The 12,366-nt window shown below is 34.1% G+C and overlaps 1 protein-coding gene across 3 annotated transcripts in view; it reads right to left on the bottom strand.

The window, feature by feature from the left end:
* Nucleotides 1-11,077, bottom strand: part of LOC144960371 (protein sel-1 homolog 1-like) — a 28,421-nt gene extending 17,344 nt beyond the window's left edge. The window contains exons 1-4 of one of the 3 annotated variants that reach the window (XM_078893457.1): nucleotides 10,969-11,077; nucleotides 8,575-8,739; nucleotides 6,795-7,526; nucleotides 4,176-4,239 (exon numbers count right to left, since the gene is read on the bottom strand). In XM_078893457.1, the coding sequence (XP_078749583.1) occupies nucleotides 4,176-4,239; nucleotides 6,795-7,526; nucleotides 8,575-8,731 (953 nt within the window). In that variant the 5' untranslated portion in view covers nucleotides 8,732-8,739; nucleotides 10,969-11,077. Of the gene's footprint in view, nucleotides 1-4,175; nucleotides 4,240-6,794; nucleotides 7,527-8,574; nucleotides 8,740-10,837 lie in introns of all 3 variants that reach the window. The other 2 variants (XM_078893466.1, XM_078893463.1) reach the window with 2 other exon arrangements.
* Nucleotides 11,078-12,366: the final 1,289 nt, after the last annotated feature.

The raw sequence follows: 12,366 nt of genomic DNA, 5'->3' as shown, positions 1-12,366 counted from the left end.
TAGCCTAGACATCTCATAGACTGCTAGATATTCCCAGTGAAATTTGATACCCCACCCCTACACTTGTTACATATTTGTTGAACTGATTTAACATTAGTGCAACAGAAAGAAGACGGTTTGTACTATGTACTAGTGTGAATAATAATAAACTGCAACGTCTGATTGTTGTTGTAGGGATTCCAGAAACATTTGATTTAAATGATAAATGTAGTGAAAATGTGAGTTTACTTTGCTGTCTTCCTGAGAAAGAATTATACTGATGATATCTATGATATTTAGTTCACTGTGTGAGGGGGATCTCAATCTATAACATGAGTGATATAGATTTACATTTAAGATAATTGTGGCTTGGCTATGCCATTATTTATCAGACCAATTAGACTACTCGCTTCACTGACTGCAGGCACGTGCCATACCAGAGCGCAGGTAAAGAGAAGGAGAGTAGTGACCTCTTGACCTAGCATCTCAACTAAGTGATCCGCTGGTAAATCACTGTGGTCAATATCGGAATAATCAGTGCCTTGTAAGTCTGTATTTGTTTATTCTCATGGATTATGTTATTTCTACTCCATAAATTTTGGAGTTGGTTGAATGCATTGGTGGCCAGCTGCTTTCGTTTTCTGATGTGTTCATTTTCGTTGATCAAATTGCCTAGTCTATGTACAATTTTCCATTCATTTAAATTTCTTTTGATTTTTGTATATTCTGTTTTGAATTGATTCACTTTTAGATTCCATGATTCTAGGGTAGGTGATATTATTGGCGTGTATATTTTCGCTTGATGTTCTGATTCAAAGATTAGGTTTGTATCAACTGCGTATATCAATTCACGTATGATCTTCTTTGTTGGTGGTAATTTTGGTCTTAGTACTTTCATGGCCGATTCGAGGTTTTTCCTGAATAGAATTGGACTCAAGCTGTCTCCTTGAGGGAATCCAATTGAGGTTGATATTGTTGTTAATTCACCCATACTATTTTTTTCTGTCGCAATCTATCTATTTTCTTTTTGTGATTATCTACTGATTGAGATTTAATTTTATGCATGATTTCATTTCTTTGTCTCTTCATTTTGTTCTTCACATCTGTATTTGAGCAGCTGTTGATGTTAAGTCTCAGTTGGTTTTGCGGCTGTGATAAGTCATGCAGTATTGGACAGTAGTCTTGTTTTTGTGTACTACTTCTCTCAGGCAGTGTTCCTGCTCACCAGCACGCTTTGGACAAGATGTTGAATTTCAGCTGGGTAAGAGGATATCCTTTAAATTCTTTGACAAAAGGTTTGACACCAGTGTGTTTCTGAAATTTTCTTTTGACTAGGTCATCTCTTAGACTACTGACGTCTTTGATTGATTTTCTATTTTGTTTGTAATGCTTATGCCTTGGCTTTTTAAATTTTCTGTTGGCCTGAACTTTGAAATTAAGAGTCTATAGTCTGTAGATGTCTTCATTCCTGCATATGTTTGTGAATCATTGAGAATGCGCTTGTATTGGTCCGAAATTATGATAAAGGCCATGTAGTACTCCATGTAGTAATATGGCGGGAAGGGTGTTTAAAGACACTATTACAAATGAATCATTTATGTTCGCAACAAAAATCAATAAGACACTGGCCATTTTCATTATGCAGTCCTTTGGAATAAACACCAAGGCATGTTCTGTTGTCTTTCCTTGTTCTTATTTTAGCATTGAAATCGCCCGTGATTATGATGTTATCATTTACATGGTCTCCGATTATCATTTCAATTTCATTGTATAATCTATCTCTTACTGTTGAATCTTTTTTGGATACCCCCAAAGTAGGATGGTGGGTGTTGATTATAAGTGAAGTTTTGTTGTTTAGAAAGTATGGAATGGTTTTAAAGCTCAAAACAGATATTCTTTCATTTATAGGAATATTCTGGAATATGGCAGTATATATGCATTTTCTTTTTTGCCATGGATTTTCAACGTGTTAAAAAGGATGATGGTGGTTCCAATGTCCCTTGAAAAACATATTCAACTTTTGCGTGTTTCTCCTTTCAATAAGTGGAGTCCAGTTTAACAGCTCCATCGTGTCTTTTTTACTGTGTTGTCAGTGAAAGTCATTAAAGACAAATCGACAGGCCCTTCTTTGTATCTATCTTATTAGCAATGACTATCCCGCACAAATCTTTGGGCCTCTTTTTCGCTCACGAAGTGCCCAAATTCGCGACAAAATATGGGACGAAGCCGTTCAGTACATGCTATTTTAAAAAATTAATTACGACGCTGTTTATCGATGAATATGACTGAAAGTTGGCACACAGTTAGAAAAGAGGTCATTTTAGATTATGTCAAGCAACAAAACTCGTACGATTACCAGAAGACAGTTAAAAATAGATTTTTACTCTTTGGAGTACAATATTTCTAAAACTACAAAGAGGAGAGATTTTGTTGCTCATAAGGTTATATATGCACATTTCTTCTATTTATATTTCAAATTTCATTGGACTATGATAAGTACTTTTCCCGTATTCTCACAATACATCAACCCAATTTGCATTTCAATGAGTGAAAATATGGAGACGGCCATTTTGCTTCCCTCATCGCACGACACGAAAATGACGTGAGCGAGGCAAGGCTGCCAGATGGCTAGACTTTAACCTGACCAAATTCGACTTCAAAAGTGGCTAAATAGAAAATCATATGGCTTTCACTATTAAGACTGGCCCACTTAAAATGAACTAAATTTTAACAAACAAAAAATGGAATAGACTAGGATAAATGTCACTGAGACAAAAATAGATGTATAAAATTTAATAAAAGAAACAAAATTATATATTTGGCCACACACGTGGCCATCTGGAATCTTGTTCGTGAAGACTGACGACACAAATCCTCGCGCGCTTTTTAAAAAATTAAGGTATTGTTTCATTGTTATGTCATAGGGATTGTAGATTAACACACACACACTCTCTCTCTCTCAAATAAATACTAGAAATAACATAAGGCCATGGTCTCACGGAACTGATTGATAATAATTTAGCAGGCTTTTTTCGTGTCATTTGTATGGGTTGTAGACACAAAATTACACTTTGGAAAAGTTCCAAATGATCAATATTATGTATATTTTAAAACAAAATTATAGTTGACCCTAGCCATACAGCTCTAAAACTATACAAGTTAGAACTCTTCTGATGTCTTCATCATATTTTCTGATAATTTTGCCATAAAATTGCCAAGTTTTAATATCTAATTCCACGTATTAAGCGAGATACAGCCACAAACCAGAATAAAACGCAGAAAAAGTCTCCCATATTTTCCGTATTTTTTTCTCTTTGTGAGTCATCCAAATAAATGACATCTTTGAAACAGCATAACTTTGTTATATATTAATGGATTTTCAAAATTTAAAAAGATTTTTACTCAGTGGAGATAGGGCTTTGATTTAAGAATAGTATTTCTTACAAAAATAGAAAACAAAAATTTTCATAGTCATTGCTAATCTTATTGATCAATGTTGATGTAATCGCTCCCATATGTTGCTGCTATATTCTAAACCATGTCTTAAAATACTTCGTTGCACTATCTTTTCACTCTTGTGGGGCATGATGAGAGGGAAAACACTGTTATAATGGACAGCTAATCCAAAGTGGGATCAGACCTTTTTTCCCACGAGCCTGACTCATTTCAATGTGACTACATGGTTTTCATTGATAGTGTTTCCACTAAGCGATGTCTCTATAACATTCATGCTTTGAAATCATTCAAAACCCTGCAGATTTCTTACATTCTTAGAGATAGAACTATGTTTGCATTGCATTGATTCACTCCTGTAACAATCAACAAGATCTTGATACCTACAAACTTTATTGAATTTTCATGCTTATCATCTAATATGCCATTTCTCTACAAAAATAAAAGGTTTCTTAATTAATTGATCATTGAGCAATGAAGCAACGTCAATGTCATAATTTGATGGAAAAATCCCCTGGAAACAAAACAAACATATGAATAAATCATTGTTATTATCTGAAGCATAGCTATCAAAAATTTATTGCAGACATTATATATAAATAACCAAATATAATTCAGTTAGTCAATAAAAAACCACAATAGTACAGAAAAATCAATATGACAATAAATGAAACCAAAAAAACAAAACAAAAACAAAACTAAAAAAAATATCTCCATATTAGGTAATCACTAAATGAACTTACTCCTTGTATTCCTTGTAGTATGTAGCATTGATCAATTTCTCTCCCTCTTGATAGAGCTTTTCAGCTAAAGAAATAGAGACAAAAAAATCAATTTAAAAAATCAACAAATTTAAATCTATACACGATACAGTTAAAATTTCATGTTCATCTTGAATCAAGTAAAATGCATCATTCCGTGGGATTTCAAAGAAGTTAAAAATCAGCTCTGATCAAGTTGGAATCACACTGCTTTCTAGGGTTTTACTTTTTTGTTGTAGGGGAATCGGGAAATATTTCAGAAATGAAACTTGTTCACAAAAATAAATAAAAAATTATACTTTAGTTTGGTAAAAATATCCACTCAAATATGCTAACAATTATCAATAATTTTTCTCAATCTGTCCTAAAATTGTTTGAGAATGGATCAAAAAAGAGAAATATTATCAAATGAAGAAGTATTTCTGGAACAAATCATTAATATTTCAATGATCAATGCTTACATCTTTTCCATAAATTTTAATACAGATCAGATCGTCATGTCCTTTCTTGTCCATGGTACATCTTTGCGAAATTCTGATTGTGACATTGATCTTTTATTCTAAGTACAGTGCAACCCCTGGATAACGACATTGCCCGGGACAGAAAAATTATGTCGTTATCTAGGAGTGTCATTATTCCGGGGTTTTCAAAATGGTGAGAAAAGCCGGGTTTCCACCAAGTCGGGAATTCTTGAAAAGTCAGGAATTTAATTTTGGAGAAAAATTTTGGAAAATGCGGTCAGGAGTAAAACAATGGTCTTGAATTTTGCAATCGGGTCGGAAAAAGTGTGGCAAATGCTTGATTTTGTGTCTCTAACTTTGTGTGTTCTAGTGTGGTCGATGTTACGGATTGTAGTATATATTAGTATCAGAATTAGATTTGCTACTTAATCTTAAGAAGACGCCAAGCTCAGACTTGGCTCACAGAATTTTGTTTTTCAAATTGGCTGCAATTCAAAGGCAGCACAAAGTAAGGGAGGCTTATTCTTCAGTGTGTATGTAAAAAGAAAAACTACAATTGATTCACTTGATAGATTGACAATGGCCTCCCATATGAAGACAAAAAACACTTATTGGTACATGAGGCCAAAAACAAGAATGACAAGAATACCATGTTGGACTTCATATGTCATTAAAAGTACACGAGGTATTGGTGATAATAAAGATGTTGCTTGTAGTTTATCTAAGTATTCTAAGAGAGAGTTTATTGTCAAAGTCAAGTTTTCACAATGAATTATTAAAGGATAATTACTCATTTAAGTGTATACTTGACAAATTATTTGTTAAATTTAGCTCTTTAGGGGCCAATTTTTGAAACAGCAAATTCACCACCCCCCTCCCAGCAGAAGTAGGTCTTGAAAAAATTTCCAGGATTTGGTGAGGACCCTGGAAAAGGGAAAAGGGTGTGCGGTGATACCTGTGAATATGTAATAGTGCAATGCACGAACCAGTGCCTGAGAAAAGACACGTCCCAACAACGTTAGAATGTATATGTGTAATGTCATTGCCTTGATCATAAGCAGTGTTCGAATGCCACTTAAAAAAACTAAGAATAATTTTTTTAAAAAAATCAAGTGCCCATATGAAAGGATTGAACAAGAACACATGCACATATCTAGATTTGATTTTAATTAAAAACTATTTAATGCACCAACATTTACAAGCACTTAAAAATTAGTGGTATTCACCACCTTGTGATATTAAAAAGTGTTTTAAAAATTTTAAAAACTAGGTATTAATATTAACCACAATAAGATCAAATTTGGACTGATGATTAGAGAAGAAACTGATTTTTCAAATGAAAATAATAAAATGAAAGAGGTTGTTATTGTTTTCCCCGACTATTCCAAAATATCATAAGATAATCATCCATAATTGCCTGATATCAGTTAACCTCCATTGACCTCAGACAGGTAACTAACAGGAAAGGTTAATGGACCCTTGTAAGTTCCCTCAACTGATAAACTTCTTTTGCTGTGGTTCCATATGAACGAGCGCTGACTCCACACAGTGTAGTAAACATGCTCTGATTGTTCAGTAGCAAAGCAATCTCGTTAAGAGTATGAGATGACAATGGTCAGGTATCAAGCATTGTTATCAACTGCTGATTATTGTTAAACTAAGTCGCTAAACAGGGGTTTTACTAAAATGTATGTCACTATTTTGAGGTTTTTATTACTAACATAAAGCAAAAAATTGGGACCAGAGACCAATGTTGCTATCCAGGGGTTGTCGTTATCCAGAGGTTGCACTATACATGACATTTACAACTGAAAAGGACTGATTCACAAGCTCATGTCATGATATATGACAGCACAAGGTAAATAATGGGTGGACTCCACTTTAGTGGGACTTTTCATGTTCTTTTATGGGAACATACATACACCTCTGTTAAGCTGAAAATAACTAGCTCCTCTTTATGGTAAAAGCAGATCATGTCTATTCAATCCCAAAAAAAAAAAATTAAAAGAATTTTATTTCTAATGACCTACAGAAATTGTTTTAAGTAACACAGAAAAAAAAGATCAATTTTTAAAAAAATGATGACAAAACAAAAACAATAAAACTAGTGCTTACAACACGAACAAAACAAACTGCTTACCTTCAATCTCTTCAGGTGTCATCTGTTTCTTCTCTTCCTTTTTTTCATCCACATACATCTTAGTTTGCTGTGTATACTGCTTTATATAATGTTGATCATCTTGACTCTGTTCATGTTCAAAATCCTCCTGAATGATGCCCTGTTGATTTGCTATCTCTTTTTTTTCTAGATCTTTCAGGTATTCTTCATACCTTCGCAAGGCTGCATCTTCATCACTAATTTGTTTGTCTTCCGGAGATATTTGCTCCTTGGATTCTTGATTGACTTTATCTGTGTTTTGTTGAATATTTTGTTTCTCGGTGAAATCTTGTCTTTGTATCTGCTCATGTACTGTATCTTTATAAAAACTATTTCCTTCTTGAAAAGATTCATCTTCATCTACGTCTTCCTGGATTGTTTCCGCTATTGACAGTTTCTCTTTCTGTTCTTGTTGATTGCTTTCAAAACCTTGTCTGTTTTCATGATAAATTGAATCCTGTTGATGCTGCTGTTCCTGCTGCTGTGAGGCAGATCCACTGCTTTGGTGTACATTTGGGTCTTGCACATAAGGTTTTTCATATTGCTGTTGTTTGTGCTCATCTATAATCTGTTTAGATGATTCAGTATTCTGTTCAGACTGTAATGTTGAGTGTTGTGTTTGATGGCCACTTGAAGCATCTTCTCCAAATTTATTTTTCAATGGCTGATTGGCTGATGAATCTTGATCTCCATTAACTTTCTGTGGGGGAGACTCTGAATGAAATGAGTAAAAAGAGATTTGATGAATGTGAAGAGGTCATAACTAAAAAAGCTTGAGTGTTGAGTGCATATATCAAACAAAATTATGAATTCAAACACAGAAATGCAGGGGAGATGTGGACATACAACTTTTTTTGGGTAAAAAGTGCATGGTGGGCATATTCTGCACTGAATGGGCACATCTAAGTACAATGCTAGACAAAAATTATTTTCCAAAGCTATAAAAAAAACAACAAAAAACAAAAACAAAACAAAACAAGTACCAAGCAATTCCTTCAAGACAAGGTTCAGCTCAATGAAGTGAGGTGACTAGTTCATATTTAAGGACATCCTTGAAACATGGACATTGAACAAAGACGTCATAATTGTAAACATAGGTTTAGAAATTAATTCTACACTCAATCTGTCCTTTTAAAACTAATATGCTAGAAAACAACAAGTCAAATATCCATTGGCTGACAATCAAGATTGCATCTAATATGTAATTCAAACTGCTAGGAAAGGATCGCCACTACACTCATTTTGTTTTCAGCATTAATTATCTATCGACCTGACGACAAAGGATATACAGTTTATGGGAACTATGATATTGATCTATATCTATTTGCTGAGATTATGTTTATATCTAGCCAAAATTACAACTGTTTGCAATCATAGAGAGAAATTATTGTGAAATTTTGTATCTTGGATAGGAATTGCAATACATCAAATAGGAGAGCAGATCAATTGCATGTGAAGGGACCAGAACTTAAGCCAAGTTCAGACTAGGTTTGTTTTTTTTTTCTTTCCTGGCCCCCAGCAATGATTATGTAGCTGCGTCTGTTGGATTTGACTCAGAGTAAGAGCACTTTCAGATAGACTGGTATCCTATCCTAAAGACAGTAAGTGTAACTGTCGATTAATAATATTGAAACTGGGAGTGTCCATGAGCCTAACTGCTTTAAAGTACTAGATTTTTACCTTGGTTATTAAGGATACCTTCTTAACTTACCCATTTATGAGTGATCAGATTCATGTATATAGGCTGTTCATGCTAACTTACCCGAATGTTGGGAAAATACAGTTGAACTGGACAACAAGAAGATTAGAATGATAAATGCTATGCAAGGAGAAGCTTGCTTGTGGAAAGATGAAACAAACGGTCTTGAGATCCAAAAATTCATTTTGGAACTTGTTCTCATTGATATGTTTTGGGGCATATCAGTACCTGAAATTTAAGGAAATAGAACAGTTAGGCATCAAGGAAATAAACAAACAAGAAACTGGTCAGGATTATATTTGAATGAAATATTTGAAATGAGCATATATAACATCACTTTTCTTACTTTTTCCTTTAAACAGAAATAGTATATAGTATAGTGTGTCCAGCGATGCAGGCTTTCAGTGCCTTTGCTGATCTTGGATATATGGATAATTCTTTGCAGTCATCTCAATTTGATGGGGGACTCACATGAGCTGAATCTATGGTTGAAACAGAGGCTGTCAAATTGCCTTTTGAAGGCATTGAGATTTGGAGCTTCCGTGACTGAGATTGGAAGGTTGTTCCATCGATCAATTACACACTGGCTAAAGAAATGCTGCCTGAGTGATGTGTTGCATTGGCTTTGTTCAATTTATAATTATGGCCTCTGGTGTTACTGTCAGCAAACACAAATAATCCCTTCTGGACATCCAGGGCATGCGTAAATTTCGCTGTGATTATCCCCAGACACCTTGTAACGCCGCTCTTTTAAACAATTATACACATTCCAGAATATGGAATGTTTCCAAATCCACATAGAAATAAGGAAAGTTAATAAAATATCTATGAAAACATAAAATTAACCAACATTAAATCAGTTGTTACTACATATACACAATATACGTTGACTTCAAAGTGGGTGTCATGGCCGAATGGTTCAGTCGTCTGCCCTGGAAATTTTACCAGAATTGACGTTGTGGGTTCAAATCCTGATTCCGCCACCTTTAAAAAAAAAAAAAAAAAAAAATTCCGTCTTCTTTGTACAAGTAGAAGTCTATTCTTTTCTCCTTTTTGTTTGGCCTTTTGTTCCGTTTCTGAGCATGAATTTCTTAAAATTGCTTTTATTAAAAAAAATAAATTATTGTTTTGTTTTTTTCTCCTCTATCTGACCATTTGATAATTCTCTGTTTGTTTGCTTTTTAATTATTTATTCTTTTTAGACACTTTTTGAGATCGGAGTGGGGACGAATATGACAATTTGCTAGAAACTAGAAAGGAACCAAGAGAGAGAGAGAGAGAGAGAGAGAGAGAGAGAGAGAGAGAGAGAGAGAGAGAGAGAGAGAGAGAGAGAGAGAGTTTTTTAAAAAAAAGGGGTGGGGGGAGGATGGATGGGACATTTATCCCTTGCGTTCTGTAAAAAGAAGACGGAATTTAAAAAAAAAAAAAAAAAAGGGGCGGAACCAGGATTTGAACCCACAACGTCGATTCTGGTAAAACTTCCAGGGCAGACGACTAAACAATTTGGCCATGACACCCACTTCGAAGTCGACCATATTGTGTATATGTAGTAACAACTGATTTAATGGTTAATTTTATGTTTTTATAGATATTTTATTAACTTTCCTTATTTCTATGTGCATTTGAAAACATTCCATATTTTGGAATGTGGATAATTGTTTAAAAGAGCGGAGTTTCAAATATGTGTCTTGGAATAACGAATGTTTAACAGATGTCTGGGGATAACGAATTTTCATTATCCCCAGACGTGTCTGGGAATCTGACAGCCCGTAAATTTATGTTTCCATCATGCTGCCTCTGATATGTCTCTATGCTATAATGGGAATTCCAAACATTTTCAGTTATTCTTTATAGCCTTTATTATTTATGCCTGGTATTATCTTAGTTGCTCTGCAGAGCACACCTTCTAACAAACAGTAACAGCTTCTTGTCCTTTTCATATTTGGGTGACCATACTGAGTTGCTAAATTCCAGATGAGACTGAACTAGAGCATTAAAAAGCATTCTCACAGTCATAGAATAGATTTGAAACAATATCAATATGGAGTCAGTTATAATTATAATAAGGCATAAGTATAAGTAAGGAGATGCCCATCGACGACATGTTCGGGGTTAGACAGACAGTTAAGACTAGAGTCTGAGTAAGAGATTTCTCTAAACGCCACTAGGATGGCGACACTTCAGTAGAGATTTTAAACAATTGTTTTTGTATTTTACATCTTCATTAACAAGGTGTTAAAAATCTATTCACGACAATCATAAATTCAATCATGTCAAAGTCAAAATAGAAGAAAAATGAATTATTAAGAATAAGAGGAATCCATACGATTATAAATTCTCCTCCTGAGAATTGAATTTGAGGTCTGGATAGATGCCTACCTACACTTCAACTCTTTTGACTCATATAGATGTTTACATTAGACTGACGTTTACAACAGTAGAGATTGACTAATTTACCGTTGAAGAGATAATTTCATTATTGCAATGCCACTGCTGCACTGTTGTCATTGTCATCTAACAGTTTTCGTTTAGTTTTCTTGCTTGTCGGCCAACTTCTGTTGACAAGTCGTATTTTGATTGGATCGAAATCGCTTCCGCGGCGTGCAATAAATCTTTCGTTTTTTAAAATATCAGCACTATTCCAAACAATATGGGCACTTTTAATAGTTAATAGTGTGTATCTAGGCGTAGTATACACTTTTTTCTTCTTCAGTTTTACGTTTTACTAAAAGGTAAGCTATCGTCGGGGCCCAAACGTCGAGTAAACGGATGAAGCAACCAGCTGCGTGATGAGGACTGTGCTGATATCAGAATATTGGCTGAAATGAACTCACTATAATATATATATGAAAAATACAATGCATTTATGTGTCTGCCTGAAGCTCGAAGAAATAAAAGACACAAATGAAAGGGAAAGGGAAGCTTCAATTTGATTTACGAAGATATTTGTTGTGGACGTTTTGCATTTGCCCTTTGTCAACAAAACCCGATCAATGAGACACCATAGACGAATCAGGGGCAGTTGCAGGCTGTTTATTTAAGGCTTTTTATTTACACGCAATCCATACCGATACTATGAAAGGATCCACGGACAACTTCAGTGATCGGGTAATTACAATTTTGCTTTTTACAATGTATACTGCTCCCCTTTCTGATATGTTATAACCTTTCCCATTGATTTTCATTTTTATGCTGATGACGACACTCAGTTGTATACAAAACTCAATTATGATTCAAAGCCTTCATCAGTATATGCTATTAAAAATTGTATATTGCCAACATAAATGATTGGATGAAACTGAACACATTTAAATTTAATGATGACAAGACAGAAATGATAATTTTTGGAATGGGTATCAACTCTCAACCATATCTACAAATGAGGCACTAGTGGATGAAAACACTATTAAACTTAGTTCTTGTGTGGGAAATGTTGGAGTGTATTTAGATCAAGGGTTATCCGTGGAAGATCATGTTTTAAAAATATGTCAATATTGTAACTAGCACATCAGAAACATTGGAAGAATCAGACATTATATTGATGAGGATATTACAAAGATGCTTGTTAATTCTTTTAGTAATAGCTGATAAGATTATTGTAATGTCCTTCTCATTGGCTGTCAAAGCAGAATAATTCATCAACTACAAAAAAAAAATAATAAAAATAATAAAAAATAAATAAAAATAGAGCGGCTAGACTTAAAAAATTAACGAAAACAAAAGAGATCATTTTACACCAGTTCTCCAGGAATTGCACTGGCTTCTTGTGAAGTTTAGGATATAATTTAAGTTATTGTTTTTAGTTGTCTAGATGGATTAGCACCTGAATATTAAAAAAAAATATGAATCCACTCG

This window comes from Berghia stephanieae, chromosome 1, assembly GCF_034508935.2.
Source record: "Berghia stephanieae isolate SIO BIC M18660-M18661 chromosome 1, UCSD_Bste_1.3, whole genome shotgun sequence".
In the NCBI taxonomy this organism is placed as follows: Eukaryota; Metazoa; Mollusca; class Gastropoda; order Nudibranchia; family Aeolidiidae; genus Berghia; species Berghia stephanieae.
Note: the sequence above shows the minus strand (reverse complement) of the source record. Positions and strands in the feature narration are given on the sequence as shown.